Genomic DNA, 10,618 nt, shown 5'->3' with positions numbered 1-10,618 from the left:
TGGGCAGGAAGAAGAGTGGGTTTATAGGCTGCATTGTTGCGTTAGAACTTTAGGCCCAAATGGGCTTGGGCTTCACGGGACCGTACAGTAATTATTTATTAAAAAAATGAATGAAAGAAGGACTAAAAAAAAAAAAAAAAGTAGAGCCAATGACTAAATCTTAGAGGTTATTTTTAAGAATATTTTTTTCTGAAGAAACTAAAAGGTTTCTGCAACACAACTCTCCTCTCCGGATTCACATCCCGTGCAATACCTAGGGTATTGCATGGGGTGCAATAGTTCTAATATCAACCATTGATTTAATCCAATGGTTGTAAAGGGCTGCCACGTCATCGATCCGTGTCTCATTATTTTTTTTCTCCACTTTTTCCCACTTCACTTCTCTTTCTCTTTCACTTTCAGATTCACCAAATTTCAAAAAATTTCTCTTCCACCAAACCTTGCCGTACGTGGGACACCGGCGTCGAATCTTCATGATCATGGCTACAAATGGAAGCTTCTGAGGCCCACACGACCACCACCAGCGGTGCTTGCCGGCCTGACCTTCTCCTCTCCCAACGTCTCCCTGTTTTCTCGTTCTCTCAAGTCCAGCTGTGGCCAAGCTTCTGGTTGCCCCTTCTCTGGCAATGCTTCTCAGCGGCATCACCAGCGTTGGTGGCCGTTGGGTCCTCATTTTCTCCTTAATTTATTTTCTCTTCTATTTTTTTTTCTCTTTATGTTTGCTTTTAAACATGACTGAAACCCATGTTTTTGTTTTTTTTTTAGTTTTGATTAGTTCGATATTGGGTTTTCTTGATGCATGTAAAGTCTGGTGTTTTTTCTTGGGTTGGATTTTTTGGGTATGGCAGAATGTTCAATTGGCAATACCCCATGTTCTATTTTATTTTAATGTTGATCTTGGAAATGCGTAGAAGATGTTTGTGAAAATGTCTATTAGAAACTTTGAAGTAATGTTTCTTGTGAAGCTTGACCCATTTCCTTTCCTTGGCTGAAGCTTGACCCATTTATCTCAAATTTCTTAGTTTCTTTCATTGAAACATTACTATGCTTCTTAGCTTAATAATAATTTTTGAAATTGGAATTTATCATGGTGTATCAGTTTTTTCTCATTGTCTTATTTGTTATATTTTATGGTTTTCTCTCATTGTCTTAGTTTGTTACTATCATGTATTTTATTTTAAAGTTGATTTGGAAATGCGCGGAAGATGTTTGTCAAAAATCTATTTGAAACTTTGAAGTTAAGCTAATTTATATGCATATTGTGCAGTCTTGAGGGAGGTCATCAGATCGTGAAATGCACCAGGATGCTCCCCCAATAGGTTGATTCTTTTCATTTCATAGCTAACAAGAGAGGGATCTAGGCTCTAGCTAAGGTGAGGAACAGAGTTAACGGTTGATTCGTTTCACTTCCTACACCAAGAAGACTGTCAAGTTCTTGTTTTTTCAATTTCAATTGGCCAATTCCATTTCCAATCTTGACTATGGGGAATCCAAGAATCAACTAATGGATTTGTCAACAATAATGTATCTTGTATTTATCACCATGTATCTTCTGCAAACGGGGAAAAAAAAGAATGAAATGGACTTGTTCTGGCCAGGGTGTTGTGTTTTTGCCTTCTGTTGTTGCTACGGAATTGAATAGCTGAACAAGTTTTTGCATCTTCATATTATAGCTGATTTTGTGCTGGTAAGCTGATTTTGTGTTGACAAATATATGTAATGTATACAATTTTATTTGTGTTAAAAGCTTTCTCTAATGCATTTCGATTTTTATCTAGACTGAATGGAGTTGTTATTTGTGTATGAATTTGCTTAGAGCAAGTACTAATATTGCCGATGACTCAAAAACACAAATTATATTGAAGAGTTTACTTGACTCTTTATTCTTTTGAAAACAAGGAATACATATCAAGAGTCTTCAAAGGATGCTTGGCCAATTTTACAATCAAAATTCAATTCAAGAGAGTAGACAAGAAATGAATTTGATCTAAAAATGAACAGAACTTTATTAGAATAACCACAAGGCCATATAATAACAGTTTTGTTGAAATATACACTTTGTTAACAAGAAACAAATCTTCCCATCATCATAAATTCATAATACACAATTCCCACAAAAGAAAAAAAGAAGAAGAGTCTTGTAAGCTTCAAGATCAAGTTCTTTGACAACCGTAAGCGGCATGACCTGCTCATTAAGTTCCAGCTAGTGTGCCTCCTGCCTGCTCATTAAGTTCCAGCTAGTGTGCCTCCTGCTTCTTGACTGTACATTATGAATGTAATATAAGTTTATAACTAAGTCACACATCACATGCATAGACATAAGCAAAGTAAACCTTTTAAATTTAAAGAAGCCTACATAACCTCAGTGGCTTTCAATGTTCCAATCTAAAAGAATTATTTATTTATTTTTAACTTTTACATATATTTAACAAATCTTGGAATTACAACTTCCCCCACCCCTCCATAGGTTTTGCTAGCATAAATATTTCCAGTTCTTAAAGAGATTTGTTGTTCTACCATTGACAAAGAGCCCTTTTACTTCCACCCATGTAGTCAAAATGGAATTTCAACAAGATGTTGTTCATTTGTATATACAAGAATTTAGGGAAATAAAAATCACAATGTGACCAACAACTTTATTTTAACCATTGGAAAATCCTTTTAACACAAAACCAAAATTTTGATTTCCATCTCTTTGTGGGTGCATTTCGCAAAAATTATCTAGAAACTCTTTGACCTATACTACATGTTCAAGAGAAAATAAAAATAAAAAATGGCCATATACGTAGCAGTAAGCTAATTGAAAAGAAGTTTTTATTTCATTTCCTAGGCTATGCAGTCATGAAAAGTCTAAAATCCAAAGAAAACAAAGGAAACAAGAACAAGACAGAGGTATTAGTGAAATGTTCTTGTTGCTCTCACTGTTGCGCAATACAGAAAAAATAGACAAAATTTCAAACACCTGAACATTGAAATAATTTTTATGAGCTATTGAATCATTGAGTGGTAAAAAAGTGTCTAACATTTGACCGTGCATAAGGTGCTAGTCATCTTTAACTTTTCTCTGCAACTAAAGGAAACCCAAATGCAAGAATGTAAAGACAATATTTGTGCACATTACTAACCAAAAAAAAAAAAACTAGCTAATAACAGGGGAATTCAGAAGAAAAAGACCAATAGAAGATAATAGAACTCTATAAAAGAAAATAAACAAGTATGCACATATCCAACAGAGATATGAATATCTAATAAACAAATGAAGTCACATTATTAGAAGACTAAATCTCATCCCTTTCCATCAAAAAAAAAAAAAAAATCTCATCCCTTTTACCCCAAAATCGGTAAGCAAACAAGAGGAAAAAAAACCTACATACCAAACAACAGAAATTGACAAAACACCCCAATTATTTTTATCATCAGTGAGCTTAACATTACTTCAAAGTTTCTAATAGACATTTTCACAAACATCTTCTACGCATTTCCAAGATCAACGTTAAAATAAAATAGAACATGGGGTATTGCCAATTGAACATTCTGCCATACCCGAAAAATCCAACCCAAGAAAAATCACCAGACTTTACATGCACCAAGAAAACCCAATATCAAACTAATCAAAAAAAAAAAAAAAAAAAAAAAGGGTTTCAGTCATGTTTAAAAGCAAACATAAAGAGAAAAAAAAAATAGAAGAGAAAAAAATTAAGGAGAAAATGAGGACCCGACGGCCACCAACGCTGGTGATGCCGCTGAGAAGCACTGCCAGAGAAGGGGCAACCAGAAGCTTGGCCACAGCTGGACTTGAGAGAACGAGAAAACAGGAGACGTTGGGAGAGGAGAAGGTCAGGCCGGCAAGCACCGTTGGTGGTGTCGTGTGGGCCTCAGAAGCTTCCATTTGTAGCCATGATCATGAAGATTCGACGCCGGTGTCCCACGTACGGCAAGGTTTGGTGGAAGAGAGAAATTTTTTGAAATTTGGTGAATCTGAAAGTGAAAGAGAAAGAGAAAGAAAGTGAAGTGGGAGAAAGTGGAGAAAAAAAATAATGAGACACGGATCGATGACGTGGCAGCCCTTTACAACCATTGGATTAAATCAATGGTTGATATTAGAACTATTGCACCCCGTGCAATACCCTAGGTATTGCACGGGATGTGAATCCCTCTCCCTCTCCCTCCCGGGTTTAAAGGACTGGGTTGCGTTTATATCGTTTCAGTGTGTTATCACTCACCACTCACCAGCCATAAGATTACAATATAAAACACACACACATACACACACACACACACACACACACACTTCACCATAGTTATCTCCTTTACTTCCATTCTTTTATATTACTAATTCCATATTATGTCAAATAACACCTTGAATATCTTTCTTTTACTTTCTACTTCTCTGTGTTTCTCTTTCTCTTGCTTTCTTGAGTGAAAACAAGAGTATCAGAGAAGCTTGAGCAGAGTTTTTATGTCCCCCCAATCTTTTGGGTTTTGGTGTATGTGGATGCAATGGGTAATTGGAGAAATCATCCATTACGTAGATTTTACCATAAAAAACTGCCTCCAAGGCCTCCCCAGAGAGAATACGACTTTGAAAATTTTTCCCTAGGTAACTCTGTTTTTATTTTTTTAATATTTTTTTTTAAATTTGAATATTTTTGGTTCTTTGTTGAATTGGGTGTTTTTATAATTTTGTAGAATTTTTGGCATTGTTGTTTTTCTTGATGGGTATTATATGAAATCTCTGTTACTGTGCTATGTTTTCTAAAACTGACTTCTTGGAATTTTTTATTGCTGTCTGTTTGATAACTGAGAAAATTCTTGGAAAGTAAAGAAACTGAATTAGTAAATTTTATATCTTTGGGGAGGCCAGGGATGGTAGGTTTACTGTAACATTGGATTTGAGTGATCCAAGCAGTAAACAAAGGAGAGAGAGAGAGAGAGAGAGCGTCATAAAGTCTAATCTTATCTCAAATTTACATATTTACATGCTTTAATTCACACTCAGTGGGTTTTGAACCCATGACCTCACAATCCATTTGAGTTAATGCTCATTGGCAACCTGGTATTGTTTTCTTTTATAAGCAAAGATCAATTTATTGATAGGATCATTGGAGAAGATTACTCTAATACACTGGAAGCATACTAGAGAAACTCCTAAAAAATTGCAATATGGATTTTAAAAGATCAACAAATTCTACAAAAGAGGGGGACTCTGTGCTGGCTAATATTTCAATCCAATCATACATCAATCTCAGGAATAAAGACTTGAGTGAAATCATTGAAAGTTTTACCATTAAAATGTTTTATTTTTTTAATATATGAAGGAAATTTATGATCTTGAAAACATTTGTGACCTAGGAAATGAATACAGGTCTGCTTGCGTTAGTTTGGAAGCTAACTCATTTACATTTATGCATTGTATTTCAAAACGAATGAGGTTTTATGTGTTGGAATAGTTTGGAGATTATTGTTTTATTGGTTTAAATAGTCCTTACCCTAATCTATAACCCAAAGAGTTTCAAACTTGAGTTTTATAATCAAAGCCTCTTACATCCTGCCTTGTATCTCAGTCTAGTACATTATTGATGTTAGAAATTTTGATGGGAATTCTTGAAATACTTATACATAGAAAGGAATTCTCTGAAGGTTTCTACCATATGTTATGTGATTCTCATAATATTATGCTTGTTTTGAATGTGGTACACTGGCTTCAATGCTATATGTCTTTTCCTGAGAGTAAATTTCTTTTACTGGTGAAGAAATTTGTAATTCATGGGTGTCTTTTTCTCCTTTTGTCATGTATGTTCTCTGTTTCGTTTTGTTTAGATGGAGAGTTCTTATCAGCACAAATCATGGATCTGAGTGGGCTCATTAAATTGATTTTTTTTCCCTTTTCTATCTCTTATAGGGGGGAAAGATGGTGTGCCTTTATGGGAAAAGAAATTTTGCACTTCAGTTGGAAGAATACCATGGGGGAAGATAGTAGATAATAAGAAGTATATACACTTACAAGATAATGTGCTCAGTTGGGATGATTCCGCTGGTAAAGTGGCATTTCAAAATGCAAAGAAGCGTTTTTGGGCAGAGATCAATGGCCTCCTCTGTGATATCTCTCTGCCTGATCCAGATATGTATATTGATGAAATAGATTGGAATACTAACATTGATCCTGAACTGATTAAGGAATTGGATGAAGAGTTGCATAATATGCAACAAGAAAATAATAACAATCCTCGTGAATTTTCCAATGTGGTGGATCTTGGAGCTCTGAAAAAAGTAGGGGAGTGGAACCCATGGGAATCTTGGGGAAATGGTGGGGATAAGGCATGGGATGATTTTGGGAATAAAGGTAGGGGATGGAACCAGCAGGAGCCAAAGAATTGGAATAATGGTCAAAATACTTGGGAAAGCCGAATTGAACAGAATAATGGCTCTTTAATAGATAGAGGGTGGGGAGATTGTGTGGAAAATGGATGGGGTAGGAATGAGTGGGATAATGATGACAACCCTTGGCCAGTGAAGAATAAAGGATGGGGTGATTTTGAGAATAAAGATTGGGGCTGGAACCAGAGGGAGCCAAAGCATTTGAATAATGATGACAATACTACGGAAAGCAGATTTAGACAGAATAAAGGAGCTTTTAAAGATAGAGGATGGAGAGATTGCTGGGGAAATGGATGGGGTAGGAATCAGGGGGATAATGGTGACAATCTTTTGCCAGTGAAAAATAAAGGATGGGGTGAATTTGAGAATAAAGATTGGGGCTGGAACCAAAAGGAGCCAAAAAATTTAAATAATGGTGACAATCCTTGGGAAAGCAGATTTAGACAGAATAATAGAACTTTAGAAGATAGAGGATGGAGAGATTGTGGGGGAAGTGGATTTAGTAGGAAACAGTGGGGCAAAAATAATAATGAGTTAAAGCATCGGGAATTTACAAGAACTGATAGGGGAACATGGAATGAGGGTAGCCAGACAAGGGGAGGTGGTGAAGCTAGGGGAACCTGGAATGAGGGTAGCAGGAAGAGGAGAAGTGTTGGAGGTAAGGGAACCTGGAATGAGGGTGGCTGTAAAAGGGGAGGATCTCATCTGTATACAATGGATACCAAAAGCTCTAGGCCAAGACAATGGTTACCAAACAGGTCGTTTTTGGAGGAGAGGTGAGAGAGGGCCTTCTTCTTTTTGCTAGTAGATTTTTCATTTCGAATTTTTTGGTAATGCTTATAATTTTTTATTTTTCGGCTTTATTTTTATTAATATTCATTCATTTGGATATCAAGAGAAGGGAAATAAATTTCTGTGAACTCTTGAAACTTAGGTTACAATTTTACAAAATTGAAGTGTGATAAAATTACTCTTTAAAGGAATAATTCATGTGTTATTTCATTTTGCTAGTAAAGTTTCATTTGAATATTAGAAAACCTTGTCCATGGAATTGGGACAAGCTGGTCTTGTGGATGTCATCAAGCTATGATATGATTGATATCCTGTGTTGTTTTGTTCCTTATATAGCAAGGGCTAGCTATGATATGATTGATATCCTGTGTTGTTTTGTTCCTTATATAGCAAGGGCTAGTGATGTTCTTCTGGAATGCTATCTATTGAACACCTGAAGGGATAAAATATAACACAATCCCGGAGTTGTACAAGAGTGAGGGGATTTTGTATCTGTATTTTTCTTCGGAAGAGAAATTTATGCAGTTATTTTGGACCTCTTTCTGTAAGGTCTTTTACACGATCAGTGTAACTTGTGTTTCTTTTACTTCCCTGTATGAGAGTTTTATTGAGTTGTCACATTTATTCTTGGTGAGAGCTTTTTATATCCACACACACACACACACACACACACATATGTATAGAAATTGAGGCTTTATGGCTGTTGCACCATGTTTTTCAAATTGTATTAGGTGATTGGAAGCTACCCCATCTTTTTTTTTTCAGTTCAGGCAGTGGTGAGAGTTGTGTTGGTTCTGTGTGAGACTTGAGAGGTACAATTCAATATTCATTATCATTAATGCAATTAATGAATGTTATCAGTAGTGTTTATGACCAGCCTTCATTGACAATATCACATAATTGTAGTGCATAACTAGTTGTTTTCCCAGCCATCTAATTGTTTGAATTTTTAAACTCAACCCATCCTGTGACATAGGAACTGATTGAGCGGGGCAAAGTATACCATGTGTTATATATAGTATATACCCTGACAACTAAACCAAAGAGAAAAGGAAATGATCAGGGCAGGGTAATATTGGAGCTCTCTCACAAAGATGCTCTTGAAAATAACTCCCAAAGACGAATCTGGAGAAAATAATATATAGTATATACCATTAAATTAAAAGAATAATCTTTGATATGGGATCGGGTTGTCATAATCATTGCATTAATAATATATACAAAGAAGAATATGAAAGAGAAATTTCCTAGGAAACTATTGATAAATTGTCACTTAGATTAAAAGGATAATTGATGAGAAGTTAGAAATTTTGATCATTGAATTAATAATTAAATAGTGAATTGAATAAGAACAGTCCTGTAGGTATTGGAGTGGTCAACGGCACAAGGAATCACATCAAGAACTTTGATAGTGGATACCTGAGTCATACCCTGAATACTTTGAAATCTATCATTATATCTTTGTGTCGAATCAGTCAAATGAAGGATTATAAAAAGTGGCTAATGCAAGTCATTTTTCTATACAAAACTTTTATTTTATTTTCATGTTTTCTCGTTTACTTTTTGGTAAGTTGACATTGTCACAATGATTTAAGATGAAAGAGGCTTCATCTACATTATCAACTCAATCCCTAAATACAAACCACCACATGTTCAAACAGAGTGCATGAAGATATTTTACATTACAAAGAAAGTTAAAGAGGCTCTCAACAATAATCTATCAAAAACTCAGATCCTCCCAAAATATAAGCTTAACATCTTATTGTTGGAGATCAACTGATGATCCTCCAACAATTGTCTCATATGACAAGTTTCTCTTTCCCTTCAACCAATCTAGCTGGGTTTCCAACAGCTGTAGTCTTAGGAGGCACCTCCTTTAGAACCACTGACCCTGCACCAATTTTAGCCCCTTCTCCAATTCTTATGCTACCCAAAACCTTAGTTCCTGCACCTATTAAAACCCCATCACCTATCTTAGGATGCCTATCCCCAGAAACTTTTCCTGTACCACCTAATGTCACATTATGTAGAATTGTAACATTGTCACCTATGACTGTTGTCTCTCCAATCACAATTCCGGTGGCATGATCAAGTAATATCCCCCGTCCGATTTTCGCTCCAGGATGGATGTCTACTGCAAAAACCTCGGATATTCTACTCTGAATTAGAAGTGCCATGACAGCCCTACCTTGTGACCACAATTTATGTGCCACCCTATGAGCTTGGCATGCAAGGAAACCTTTGAAATTCAACAAGCAATGAACATAACTGATGCAAGCTGGGTCTCGTTCTCTTACAGCTTTGAGATCATCTCTGATGGCTCTCCTGACCTCATGATCTTCATGAAAAACGCTTAAGAAAACTTCCATGAGTGCATCACTAGCAATATGTGCGTTGCTTAACTTCATGGCTAGGTGACTCGCTAATGCACTCTCTACTGAAACATGCGACAATATTGATGAGTAGTAGTACTTGAACAAGATAGGCTCTTGTTCTAAATCATGTAAAGCTTCCTCTTGAATTTTCAACCACAACCCATCTTCATCCTCATCGTGCAGAGTGGTTTTTGATGAATTTGAGACTTTCTTCCCACCCCAGTTGCTGGTTTTACCAGAAACCAGATTTGACAAATTGAGTCTGCAAAGTTGGGTCCTGCAACGAGTACCAATTTGGCACTTGCTGGAGTCCAAAGTAAATGGATCAGTACTAGAAGTTTCACTTCTTGAATTAGCAATACAAGCTGCCATTGTTTTGGGGAGCTAGCTCTTGGTGGCTTTCTTGAATATGTAAGCTAGAATTTTGATGAAACGAGCAGACACAGAAAATATAGAAGAAAAAGGAGGATTGGTTATGAAGAGAGAAATGAGAGTGCTCGTGGTGGAATTGGGAGACAAGAGTTGGGCTATATATTAGTTGAGGAGGCCAACTATAATATGCCCAGTACCAGAAATTTCTTGGCAGTAACACATGGTTTATTGAATGTAAAAGGTTAATGATTCAGCAACAAAAAACCAAAGAAAAGAAAAGAACGTTAAAGGTTCATGAACAAATTACAAGCGCCACAATAGCTGACGTTTGTGATGACGAACTCTTTTCATAATTGTAGTCTTCTATTTATTTTGGTCAAATGTTCAAACATCATGATGATGAGACATACTTGGAGAACAAAAAAGGATATAAAAGAATATACCAACTTATTTTATTTTATTTTAATGGAAAATGTTAATAAGTACTTACTCATACTTGTTAAGGTGTAAAAAAGACAAAAAAAAAAAAAAAAATTATATGATTATGTTAATAATAATATTATTTTTGGGTGAGTATAGCAACTAAAGGTAGTTTTAATTAAATCATTTTGTAAAATCTATTGATGTTAAATAAAATATTTGGGGTTCAATGCCCGTCTACACAAAAAGTCAATTAGTGTCTTAATCTGATAATAGAGAAC

At 35.7% G+C, this 10,618-nt stretch overlaps 2 protein-coding genes and 2 long non-coding RNA genes across 4 annotated transcripts; 2 read left to right on the top strand and 2 right to left on the bottom strand.

The window, feature by feature from the left end:
• Positions 1 to 230: 230 nt before the first annotated feature.
• Positions 231 to 1,746, top strand: LOC136071514 (uncharacterized). The gene is made up of 2 exons (XR_010632815.1): positions 231 to 665; positions 1,268 to 1,746. It is a non-coding gene; the product is annotated as an uncharacterized LOC136071514 (long non-coding RNA).
• Positions 1,747 to 1,837: 91 nt separating this feature from the next.
• Positions 1,838 to 3,928, bottom strand: LOC136071510 (uncharacterized). Its single transcript, XR_010632814.1, has 2 exons — positions 3,716 to 3,928; positions 1,838 to 2,260 (listed from the first exon to the last, which is right to left on the bottom strand). It is a non-coding gene; the product is annotated as an uncharacterized LOC136071510 (long non-coding RNA).
• A 282-nt stretch (positions 3,929 to 4,210) lies between these two features.
• Positions 4,211 to 7,777, top strand: LOC111995575 (uncharacterized). The gene is made up of 2 exons (XM_024027479.2): positions 4,211 to 4,600; positions 5,903 to 7,777. The coding sequence occupies exons 1-2, from the start codon at positions 4,501 to 4,503 to the stop codon at positions 7,156 to 7,158; spliced, it is 1,356 nt and encodes a 451-aa protein (XP_023883247.1). The 5' UTR covers positions 4,211 to 4,500; the 3' UTR covers positions 7,159 to 7,777.
• An 899-nt stretch (positions 7,778 to 8,676) lies between these two features.
• Positions 8,677 to 10,116, bottom strand: LOC136071506 (serine acetyltransferase 1, chloroplastic-like). The gene has a single exon (XM_065782920.1). It carries the CDS (start codon positions 9,915 to 9,917, stop codon positions 8,970 to 8,972), a length of 948 nt encoding a protein of 315 aa, XP_065638992.1. The 5' UTR covers positions 9,918 to 10,116; the 3' UTR covers positions 8,677 to 8,969.
• Between the last annotated feature and the right edge of the window lie 502 nt (positions 10,117 to 10,618).

Source organism: Quercus suber, unplaced genomic scaffold, assembly GCF_002906115.3.
Source record: "Quercus suber isolate HL8 unplaced genomic scaffold, Cork oak 2.0 scaffold_16, whole genome shotgun sequence".
Taxonomy (NCBI): domain Eukaryota; kingdom Viridiplantae; phylum Streptophyta; class Magnoliopsida; order Fagales; family Fagaceae; genus Quercus; species Quercus suber.
The sequence above is the reverse complement of the archived record's forward strand: the minus strand, read 5'-3'. Positions and strand labels throughout refer to the sequence as shown.

Bases quoted from the DNA above. Each gene is read 5' to 3' on its own strand.
- LOC111995575 (XM_024027479.2), top strand. From the start codon at position 4,501: ATGGGTAATTGGAGAAATCATCCATTACGTAGATTTTACCATAAAAAA. The intron at 4,601-5,902 runs GTAACTCTGTTT...TATCTCTTATAG, and splicing joins CTTTGAAAATTTTTCCCTAG to GGGGGAAAGATGGTGTGCCT.
- LOC136071506 (XM_065782920.1), bottom strand. From the start codon at position 9,917: ATGGCAGCTTGTATTGCTAATTCAAGAAGTGAAACTTCTAGTACTGAT.